This window comes from Hoplias malabaricus, chromosome 6 (assembly GCF_029633855.1).
Source record: "Hoplias malabaricus isolate fHopMal1 chromosome 6, fHopMal1.hap1, whole genome shotgun sequence".
In the NCBI taxonomy this organism is placed as follows: Eukaryota; Metazoa; Chordata; class Actinopteri; order Characiformes; family Erythrinidae; genus Hoplias; species Hoplias malabaricus.
In genome coordinates, this window is record NC_089805.1 from 39,817,236 (window position 1) to 39,828,378 (window position 11,143).

Here is an 11,143-nt window from a genome sequence, read left to right on the forward strand (position 1 = left end):
AAATCTGAGTTTCGCGGGAGAGCGTTTGGCGCGTAAACCGCATCCCTTCATTCATTGTCCGCTTCCTGGAGCCATTTTTAAGCGCCCGACGAAGAAGTTGTGTTTCTTAATCTTAATCGTTTCCATCTGCTGTGTTCGGGCGCCGATATTAAAACACGGCTGCGGACAGAAGTTCATGAGGGTCTCCTCTATCGATATCCGTGACCATTTGTGGTTTTCAGGCGAGGATTTTTGCAGAAAATAGCTTCAAACACGAAGCGGTAGAAAGTGGGTGAGGATGAGAAAGGAGCTTTCCTCGGCTCCGGGCAGAGCGATCATTTCAGGGCTGGGCGAACATAACTCCGGCTTGTTTGCCTCGTCTCATCGTTCCACGGTCTACTCCTCGGGACCGTATCTTCAGATGATAACGCCGCCGACCTGCGCTCCTCCGGCGGCCGAGTTGTGTGTGTCCGAGCCCGCGGGCCGAGGGCTGTACTCCACACCGCTTCAGGGCCCCGCCGCCGGGACAACCACTGGGATCAGACCCGCGCTAGGGCGCCCTCCGGTAAATGCACAACAAACATTCAAATACTTGCACGGGCTCGCTGTACTCTACCTCGGTCTGCACCGTGTTTACATGCTTTAAGGCTAAAAGTTGCAGGCTGTACGTATGTTGTGTGTTTTCAGAGTGAAGGGTGACACAGTAGTGAATGAAACAAACACAGGGTTGTTATAACAGCCTCGTTAGGCTTAATTTTGCTCACTGTGCAGACATGTTGGTGTTGAGACAGATCTTACAGGATAATGATATGTGAATACACTTTTACCGTGTTACTGTAATTCTGTCTTTGTTCTGAAGTTTAAGGTGGAACAGACTAACAGCTAACTAACTGTTCCCCATTTTACAAAAATGTTTGTACACTGCGAACTAAGGGCAGTAAAATAGCACTAATTTAAAAAAAAACAAACAAACAAAAACTCTAGTTATGAAAAAACTACTTGTACAACTTTGGCTTCAACCAGTGTGTGTGTATTTATGAATGTACAATATCTGCTTAATCTGCACTGTTGATTGTCCCACTCCTCAAGCTGATGGGATTGGTTCCTTAGGTTTATGATGTAAGAAACCCTGCATGTTTGAATCCTCCAGTATGAAGTCATCATTGGAAAACTGAAGATTTCCGCTTTGAAACTAAAGTCATGACGTTGACTTTTTGCCTTTTAAAAAATATATATTTTCACTGGTGTAGCTCTTTAACTGAAGGAAATGTGTTATTGTTTTGTGGTAGTGGACTGTTTCAGAGTCTGTCGTAGTGTTTATTAGGTCATGGTAGGACTTTATGGCTTTTCACGTCTTTCTAAATGATCAGCCCTCCTCGTTCAAGGAGAGCGTAGTTTCATGTTTTTAATCAATGCTTAATACTAACAAACTGTGTCCCAAGTAAACACTGGGTTGCAAATCATAATTGAATTTTAAACAGAAATCATTATTAACAAATGTGTAGATTTCTTGCTTGTTGTCTAAAGCTTGAGGAACGAAGCAGGTACTAAAATGTAGCCTACAGCACATTGCTTGATTAAATGAGCCTTCTACAAAAAGCTGTGACCAAGTCCCGCTTGGGTTTGTAAACATGAGAGCACCCTGACTGTATTTTGGAGAAGAAAAGGGGAAAGAAAATGGCCAGCTCTTTGGAAGCCTCAGCCCTGGTTAATGTTTAGAGGGGGGATGGGATCTTATTGTGCACCTTCCCTCAGTGGGGGTTTGAGTTCAAGCCATTTCTGCTTCATTTTAGCAGGTTTTGATCGGTTTGTGCGGAGGATGTGTCCGGTCGCTGCAGGCCACGGTGCCGGGTTGTGGACGTAGTGTTGGTTTTGTTTAAAACAAGGCGGTTGAATAGGTGTTGTTTTGGATTGTGATCCCAGGGCACCTTGATTGGCAACGCTGCTAACAACCACACGTTCTGAATATCCCTTTGTGAATGTCTTTAAAAGTGTACTCTATTATTTATTTTAATATATATTTAAATGTGTTTTGTGTGATTTGAATGATCTAATGAGCTCCCCTTTGTTGTGTTTATGGTGGTGGTGGTGGTTGAGGAGGAAGTTTAAAGGGAAATTCCTTTATTTCTGTTATTTCTGCGTTAGTCAATTGAGCCCTTGCATGAACAACATGTGAAATATCTTTAGCCTGAAATGACAGTTTGAAATTTGTGACGTTGATATTGTTTGATGCCCTTTTCTAGAGTAGGGGTGTACTTGCTGTTTGGCCGTGTGTCCACGTAGACAACCGTCTGTGTTGTAAACGTAACTGTTCACATACCAGAGGGCTGAGGAGAAAAGATGTGGATAATTGCGGATTTGGCTTTGATCCTGCCGTCTTCAAACTTGACGCTACTGTGATGCTGATGATCGCCTGCGCTGCCCCCTATGGGTTACGCAGGTACTGCATCTTTCGTACATGTTGCGTTTATTTCCTGAGAATGTGTACAACCTACGCACCAAACCGACGCAGGATACGTGACGCAGCCATGAGTGTATGAACACGTAGTTAACAGCAAATATATCTCCTCTTGTTTATTAGGCTGTGCTCTTCACTTTAAGCGTATCACCACATTACCTTCACTGCTAAGACCTGACGACCCAGCTGTGCTTTCAAAAAGTGCCTTGTGTCTGATGGCAACACGATTTCTGAAGCGTTCAATGTCATTAACAGCTGCTTCAGTGTTTCTGCCTGCTTAGATCGAAGGAAGTATGCAGCATAATGTCCTGTGAATGTGTTTATTGCAGTTTAGTCAGAAATCTGGCTTAAAATAGAATGTTGATCAGAATGTGTTATGGATCTTTAGGCTGTCAGACTCCGGTAGTGAGACTCCTACACATTGTGTTCCAACTTAAACCAGTCAGTGTGACGTGGCCTTTGTTGGGTCAGCTGGATTAAGGCTATTGATTTCCACTGGAGATGTCATTGTGTGGGTTGTAAACGGATTTTGATGATTGGTTTTAAGGCTAATGCTTGGACAACCACAATTCTGGGCTGCTTTGTTTGCTCAGATGGGTACCACACTTTTTGAATTCTGCATGGGGCTGGGATATGTACATGGTTCTATGTTGTATGCTCATATTGAATGTTTATGTTCAGGCTAAACGGCGTTTGGAGCTGGATTCTATGGATCACCAGTACACTGAACCGATCAGAGCCAACAGGGGTCGCAGACCAACTCTCAAGCTAAACCGAACCAAAGGTATTCTCACTGTGTTCCTGACTTGGATGTGGCTTGTTCACAATGCACGTTTTACATTCCTCAAGACCAAAGACGCTCAGTGGCCTGGATAGATAAGATTGTGCACTAAACCGATTCCATATGTCCGCCCTCATGTGGAGGCCCCACTTCAGAGTCTTCATTGTGGAACTTTAAAGAAATGAGTTTCTTTTTCAAAGATAATTGTTCTCCACATAAAATGTTAAACACATTATGCCACTTAGTGGGGCTTCTTTTTAATGTTTGTGGGGAAGTGCTTCTTTAATGGTTCTACTCTGGCTGGTTGTGTTTGCAGCTAATTACAGGAACACGTAACTAATGGGTACATGCTTATATTCTCAAAACAGTATTGTTCTGTGGTCTTCTGCAGTTTTTTTACACCTGTACTGTTCACTTTGTGGCTATACTGATTTACACAACTAATGAATTACAACCATTTTTACACCTGAACTCTGCACCTTGTCTGGAGAACTCTTTTCCCACAAGGAACACACAGCAGGAGTGTGTCAGATGCATTAGATGACGGGTGGCAGCAAAGTAGAGCCTCCAGGAGCCCAGTGAGCATGGATGGGCCGAAGACGGTCATTACTGATTGTCTTTAATGCGTCATTTAATACGTCTGGTTTCCATATCGATGTGATCACAATCCATCAAATATCTTCAGTGATCAGCCACAGAGTTGGGAAACCTAGTGCATCTGTGTGGGCATTGGAGCTAAAATGGTAATTTTTTTAAAATGTTATGCCTAACTTGATCATAACGGGGAAAGTCGTACCTTGAATATGACCACACTGATCTTCATGAAGAGATGTAATGTTCCCCCAAGTCCTCTGTTTCATATTTGCGCTCACTGGGATGTTCATGATTTAAAAACGTGATCAACATACCCACTCACCTGTGGATTATCTGGACAATGACGTTGTCTGTTCGCACATGGGATCTGTCGGACTCGGTGTAGAGTTTTTACTAGAAAGCTGGCAAAATAGTCAGTTACTGTCCAGTGCAACTGACTGTCATTTGCATTCTCAGTCAGGTAAAGTTTAGTGTTTCAAGGTTTCTGTGCAGGTCTGAAAGGCTTAAGTGATCTGTTTTTATAAATCAATAAATAATTTTTCCAACTGCTGGTATCTGACCTGCTGCTGAATGGCCGTGTCGGTCTTCGTTTTATATAATGGAAACAATGACTGCAGACCTAGTTGCAAAGCCAAATGTGACTTTGCCAGTGTGGGAGCATTTTGACTTTCAGCCAAATGAAAAGGAAGAGCCAGCCAGTTTAGATGAGGCGATATGCAAAATCTGTGCCAGAAAGGTCATTGTGAAATGGGGGAAACGTATCGAATTTGAGATGTCATCCTGCTTATGACGCCCAACTGCCTCTAGCTGCACAAAGTCATGGAACGGCCTCAAAAAGAGCAGCTCAGGCCAGTTCCAGTTGACATTTAGGAGTATAGCACCAGAATCAGGATAAGTTGGGTAATGTTGGGGTTGTAATACTGTATCATTGTTGACCACTGTTAAATTTCACCACACCAGCCCTACGTAACACTGTAGGGCACAAATAACATTGCGCTCACATTCTGTGCTGTATGTGGAAAAGAACTTTGTCAGCTATAAGGTTCAATTAGTGCCTGATTAGTCTGTGTTAATAGTTTTTATTATCTGTGATGATGAGAATAACAGGAACAGAGCTTGGTTTAAAAACATGAGATAACTGTCAGGGGTCCATACTTATATCCATACAAGCCTTGACAAACAATTAAACCATTAAGAAATAATAGAGTTTGTGTAATGAGTAGGTCCCCAATATGGCCGCTGCTGTCTTGCAATGTCAGCTGCAACCCCTGAATGTTAGGCATGTGTTAGGAAAAGTTTATTACAGTCATTTGGTTCATGAATTGTCAAAGACTCTATGAAATAGAGTGGTGTAGCACCCCTGGACTGTTACCAGAAAACCTCCTTTTTTGTGAATGCAAAGTCTCTCTTGTTCTTCCCCAAAGCTCCTTCATAATCCAGTTGGTTTATTTACGTGGCTAAACATTTAAATTTTGTACGTGGCTGAAGTTTAACCACCATTCACTGTTTTGAAATACCACAGAAACTCATCTATAGCAGGAGGAACTTAGTCTTGTAGCTAAACAATGCTAACGAACAATGCTAATGCAGTGTAGATGCTATTAAACTTTCTATAATACAGCTACATGTATATGGCCTGGCACACACACAGGCCAAATATTATCCACGTCCTCCTAGGTGATGTTTTGGGTGTGTATGCTTTAAACAAATGTTCCCCATATTTAAATACTGGCATCTTGAACAGTTAACAGTGCTCACGTACACAGGTGTAGTTTGTTATTCCTAGTTTGCCTTTTAGTGGGTTTTTATTTATTTTTGTAAAAATGAAAAGGAAAAATGTAATGCTTTCATTATGTTGCATTAACCCTAATTTTGTTTTGATTGACAGCTCCTAAAACACCACCTGAAAAGTCTCGCTACGATACATCGCTGGGTCTCTTGACTAAGAAGTTCTGCCAGCTTCTGTCTCAGTCGTCAGATGGTGTTCTGGACCTGAACCAAGCTGCTGACTTGCTCAGTGTCCAGAAGAGGAGACTGTACGATATCACCAACGTCCTGGAGGGTGTACGGCTCATAAAAAAGAAATCCAAAAACAACATCCAGTGGCTGTAAGTGTGGCCTGCAGCATGACTTTCGTTAAGCTTCACTGAAGCTTTCTCTGTTGACAATAACAGTCACTGATGGAGTAGTGTTTTGGGAGCTTTTAAGTTATGTTGCTGTAGGTTTGAAATATCTTACAGCCCTGTACGTTTGCGTTGATCTAATGGTTATTTCAGGGGTTCCAGTCTGCCCACGGATGTTGAACCACTCGCTCCACTACTCCCCCTGCAAGCTCTGAGCAGAGAGATGATGACGCTGCGGGAGGAGGAGAAAAGACTGGATGAGCTTATTCAGGCCTGCTCTAACAACGTCCAGCAGATGACGGAGGAGACACACAACCAAAAATATCCTCCACTCTTCCAGTCTCTTTGCTACTACTTTGTTTTTAAAATGGACGATATTAAGTCTGGGTTGTTTGCTGAATATGAAGGGTTTACATTTGAAGCTTTTTTTGACAGTTTGTGATGCATGTTTATCCTGGTATGCAGTTTAAAATATCAATATTCAAATGTTACACTGGCTTTAAAGTATGCACTGAAGTTCTTCTCCTCAAAGAAGTGGCTATAAATTACTCCACAGTCCTCAGTGCAGATGACTTATAATTTCAGACTACAATGAAGCTACGCTTTATTTCACACTCTATCTATCAGCATACTTTCCTTATCTATCCCCACGTATGCATATGTCACGTATCAGGATATCCGAAGAATCAAAAGCTTGCAAGATCAGACTGTAATCGCTGTGAAAGCACCATCTGAAACCAAGCTGGAGGTGCCTGACCCAAAGGAGGTGAACCCTGTCACTTCATTATCACACAGCTCTTTATATTGACCGTGCCTTCTGGTTTCCAGTTTGATGAAGCAGATGCACACGTTTTGTTTCCAGACCATGATTCTGGTCGCCTCTTGATTGGAATGGAAACTGGCAGCCACCTTAGTCATCAGTGGATAAGACTGGACATGCGTTGTAGCTGGGTGACTCTAATATTAACTCTGTTTTTTTTTATGTTTGTGTAGAGTTTGCAGGTCCATCTGAGTAGCTCCAAAGGCCCCATAGATGTGTTCTTGTGCACCGACCCCAGTAGCGCTGACAGTCAGTTGGATAACAGAGTAGACGTGAATGGGAACGACACAGACATCATCAGAGTTTCGAAACGTGAGTCAAACTGTGTTCCCCATACACATTGTGTATTCTGTTGTGGAGAGTGAGTGACGAGTAGTTGACTAGTTATACACTGACTACACTGCATTAGGAACACACACCTTGTATCTACATTTATTGTCCTTTTTATAAGCTCCACTGACCACACAGGACCACTTTGTAGTTCTACAGTTAAAGACTGTTCCACCTGTTTCTCTGCATACATAATTTGATCAGGGCCACCACACTGACATAGTGGTGTTGGTATGTGTTGCTGGTACAAGTGGATCAGACACGGCAGCGCTGCTGGAGTTTTTAACCCCTCATTGTCATGGCTGGACTGAATATGGTAAAGCTGAGAGAATGGATATTGATTGTGGTCGTAATGTTATGGCTGATGTGTGTATAATGGCTACTTCATATAAATTAGGGATATAAGTAGTCAACTCTGTAAGACAACCCTACCTCGTTGGTCCACCTTGTAGATGTAATGTCAGAGCAGCTCATCTGTTGCTGCAGTTTGGGTCCTATCAGAGACGTGTCATTTTCGTCCTCTCTCTACAGAAGGTGCTAAATCTGGATCGAAGTGCTCTGCTCAGAAGATCGGGAGCAGCGTTAATGGTCACGCCGCTCCGACAGGTAGTGCTCCCATGTCACCTCTGAGCTCCTCGCTGTCCTCCATCCTCCAGCAGCCTGTGGAGCTGGTGCCGTTTGTGCCTCTGTCCCCCGCTCTGCTCAGTGAGGAATACATGCTGGGGCTGGACGATGAGCAGGGCATCACTGACCTATTTGACTCCTGTGACCTGGACATGCTGCCTCTGGACGACCTGCTTATGGTGTGAGCACCTCTGGAGGCTGCAGGTGAAGCAGGGGAGGAGGAACTGTGTGTTTACTGGATTGACCAGTGGTTTGTATTTAATGAAACAGGACTTCTGTGGAGTGCTGTGACTGGGTCACAAGTGTGTTGTGTGTTTGTACTCAGAACTTGAATTGGGGGTGATTTTTCTTTTTTTGTTTAAACAGTTTGTACTTGATTTAAAAACATTGAGCCACAAATCTTATAGCTTACAGTTCTAGAGGTTGCTGTCATTGTATAGAAATGGCAGACCATTTACTGCAGTGTTACTGGGCTGTGAGTACAGGGGTATAATTGAACACGGGTCAGTTACACATGTCTACGTGAAAATAACTTGGCATATCCCCTATGGGTTGGCACATCTGTTGAATTTAATGGACTTTTTCAATGTGTTAAACTAGGGAGAAAGTCAGAATTGTGTATAACAGTATATCCATGGATGTACGTTCTTCTCTGAAAGGAAAAATTGGTCTGGGATGCCTAACCTTTGCATGAATTGATTTAGCACGCTTGGCTGAATGTAGTTTACCAATTCCTAATTGATGCGTAGAATATAAACTAACAGCAGTACATTTAAACGGAGAAATCAAACAGTAAGGCAGGGTTTTTTCTCCAAGATGAGGTGTGAATGATCCCACTGAAGATGTCTGTAATTTTTTACATATATTACCCTCCCCCCAAGAAAACAGTTACATTCCTTTAATTACTGAATTGTGTATTTAATATTAATTTAATATTAAATATCTTACTATTTAAGAGCCCCAGTTGACCACATGTTGGTTGAAGCTTGCAGAGAATATAAAGCCTCTGAAGACTAATTACACACTTAAAAATAATAAAATAAATAAATGTAAATGAACTACCAACACACAATGGCTAAGCTCTAGACTATGTACTGTATATTAACTTATTACAGTTATTGAGATTATTGGGCTGTTCTGCAGGTACATGTGAATTTTATAAAAATGTTGAGTTATGGGACTGTCCTCTACAAATCTCAAATCTAATACCAATTTTGTTTTTAACGTAACAATGATAGTTATTGTGTAACCATTCCTCCAAGTTTCAGTAATGGAATGGGTCAACCCCAAACGAAATGCTGGGACTCTTCAGACTTTCTTTACTAATGCTAATCATGTTGGCATGGGCCTTTATTTATTAATTTTTTAATTCATTCATTAATTAATGGACTATAATACACTTACAGGTCATTTATTTTTCTTGTCATTGATGTATGAATGATGCTTTCAGACAGTTCACGCCATTGCCATACGAGGCTTACAGAATGTGTTTTATATATTGACTCGCAGGTTACAGCTTGGTAAAGTTGAGGATAAACCTGTGGTTGTCTCACGTTTTCTCAGTTTGTTACTGATATTTGATACTAGTGATAAACACTGGCTCCAGTGTTCCTTAGTGTTTCAGATGATGTGCTGCACTAACTCTCACTGACCAACACTATGCTATTCATAAATGAGCCCTGTTTATCACAGTGATAAACATTATCGTGTTGCCCATGCCTGCAAGGGAAGGTTCTGTCTTACACTCGTGTCCACTTTGTCCCTTAGTTTTTGTAACAATAACCAAACACCGTGAAGGGTGACTTGAGGTCGGTTGGTCTGTTGCTTGACTTCGAATTTCTGCAGAATTGAGCCGAGTTTTATTTCTGAAAATGCTTCTAAAGCAGAGAAACGTTTGATGAAGTGCACTGTGTCATGGGGAATGTAAAGCCATTTTCTCATATAGGAATACAGGACTCCGTAAAGAGTCACTTGAGGCTGTGGTTCTGCCTCGGATCAATAGAGGGCTCTGTGCTGGACAGTTTTAACGTCTTCCCTGATCCGGTGACTTGGATCTCTTTAATCCAAACTGCTGGCTTATGGTACTGTTGCAGTCCTGCTAAAGTAAAGAATGGAGCTTGGACTGACTTGTGACTTAATGTTGTGAATTATTGATGGTTCATGAGCACTGACTTTGTCTCTAGTGTTACCTCACCTCCCCCCAGTGTTTTACAAGGCGTAGCTTGTTATAAATCACAAACTGCACTGTGTTCCTTTTTATTTTGGAAAAGTGGAAGTGGACGAAGCTTGTGTAGTGTGAGCGTACTACAGACATACCACCCCCCACCAGCCAAAGATCTGATTGGACGGTAGAAGGTAGTTGATCAAGGCATTGACACATTGTGTTCAGCCATGTTTGGTAGGATGAAAACTGTGTATTTTTGCATAGCTTTAAAGTTGGTACGTTTTGCGCACTCTCAGCAGTACCACAGATATCTACAGTTCGCATCCCACACAGTCTAAAGGTAAGCTCATATTTGAATATTAACTCCAAACTTGAGAGTTTTATAAAGATGACATTGTTGAGCCTTTGAGGTAAATAGCCAAACTTCAAACATGGTGGACAATGTTTACCCTCATTTTTTTCCAGTCAAATTAAGGCTAAATGTATCTCTGGGCATTAAAGAACATTTAAAACAGCTTTGAGTGTTCATGCTGTGTTCAGAATGTTGGTTTATTCTGGCCTTTTGTGACGAGGTTTGTTTTCTTTTTCTTCTTTCCCCCCTGGAGTGTGTTCCAAAGTGTTTATGCATGGGAAGGGTGTGTGTGTGTGTGGGGGGGGAGGTCCAGCCTGTACTGTTTTTACTAAGCTTTTACAAATTGAAGACAAATGCAGAGGAATTAAGTTTGGGTCTGTTTTTTCTCTTTGTAAAGCTGTTTTATACTTGTCATGGTCTGTACATATTGTTGCAAACTGTTTTTAATAAAGTTTTTGAGCGCTGACTTTGCGGAACATGCCTCCAGATTCTGAGCATAAGGTGAATGTGTTGAAGTGCTCAAGGCCTTGAGTGGCTAACAAATGCCTCACTGATGCACAGCTGCTCTTCGGTTCAGTGTGTGATAGAGCGCGGTGTTCTTTATCAGGTTTTCCTGTAAAAATTCTGCTTCAAAGCTGGTAAAGTATGTGGAGAATTTTAACTTTAAACGTCATTGACCCTACCTCTTTAACCTAGTGGTTCTAAGTGTGTGTGTTTGGGGGATGGGGCAAATGAATGAAACGCATTAAAGCAGCCGCTCGCCCACCCACCTAGATGTAAGCAGTGCTTAAACCTGACCTGATGTATTCTTGTTTTTTCTATGATTAAAACTAATCTAGCATTTACAAAAGTGCAATATTTGGATGTGTCATCTTACAAGTCAATCTGGACAATCGCTAACAAAGAATGAAAGCCAAA

At 41.9% G+C, this 11,143-nt stretch overlaps 1 protein-coding gene across 1 annotated transcript; it reads left to right on the forward strand.

Moving 5' to 3' along the window:
* The first annotated feature begins 27 nt into the window (after positions 1-27).
* Positions 28-10,683, forward strand: e2f3 (E2F transcription factor 3). Its single transcript, XM_066675866.1, has 7 exons — positions 28-544; positions 3,119-3,221; positions 5,701-5,920; positions 6,089-6,256; positions 6,587-6,701; positions 6,929-7,067; positions 7,617-10,683. Exons 1-7 carry the CDS (start codon positions 278-280, stop codon positions 7,892-7,894), a joined length of 1,290 nt encoding a protein of 429 aa, XP_066531963.1. The 5' UTR covers positions 28-277; the 3' UTR covers positions 7,895-10,683.
* The last annotated feature ends 460 nt before the right edge of the window (positions 10,684-11,143 follow it).

What these genes read in the sequence shown, in the direction of transcription:
- e2f3 (XM_066675866.1), top strand. Translation starts at nt 278, where the DNA reads ATGAGAAAGGAGCTTTCCTCGGCTCCGGGCAGAGCGATCATTTCAGGG. An exon ending in CCGCGCTAGGGCGCCCTCCG is followed by an intron (nt 545 to 3,118) that starts GTAAATGCACAA and finishes GTTTATGTTCAG; the next exon opens with GCTAAACGGCGTTTGGAGCT. An exon ending in GAGGAGACACACAACCAAAA is followed by an intron (nt 6,257 to 6,586) that starts ATATCCTCCACT and finishes ATCTATCCCCAC; the next exon opens with GTATGCATATGTCACGTATC.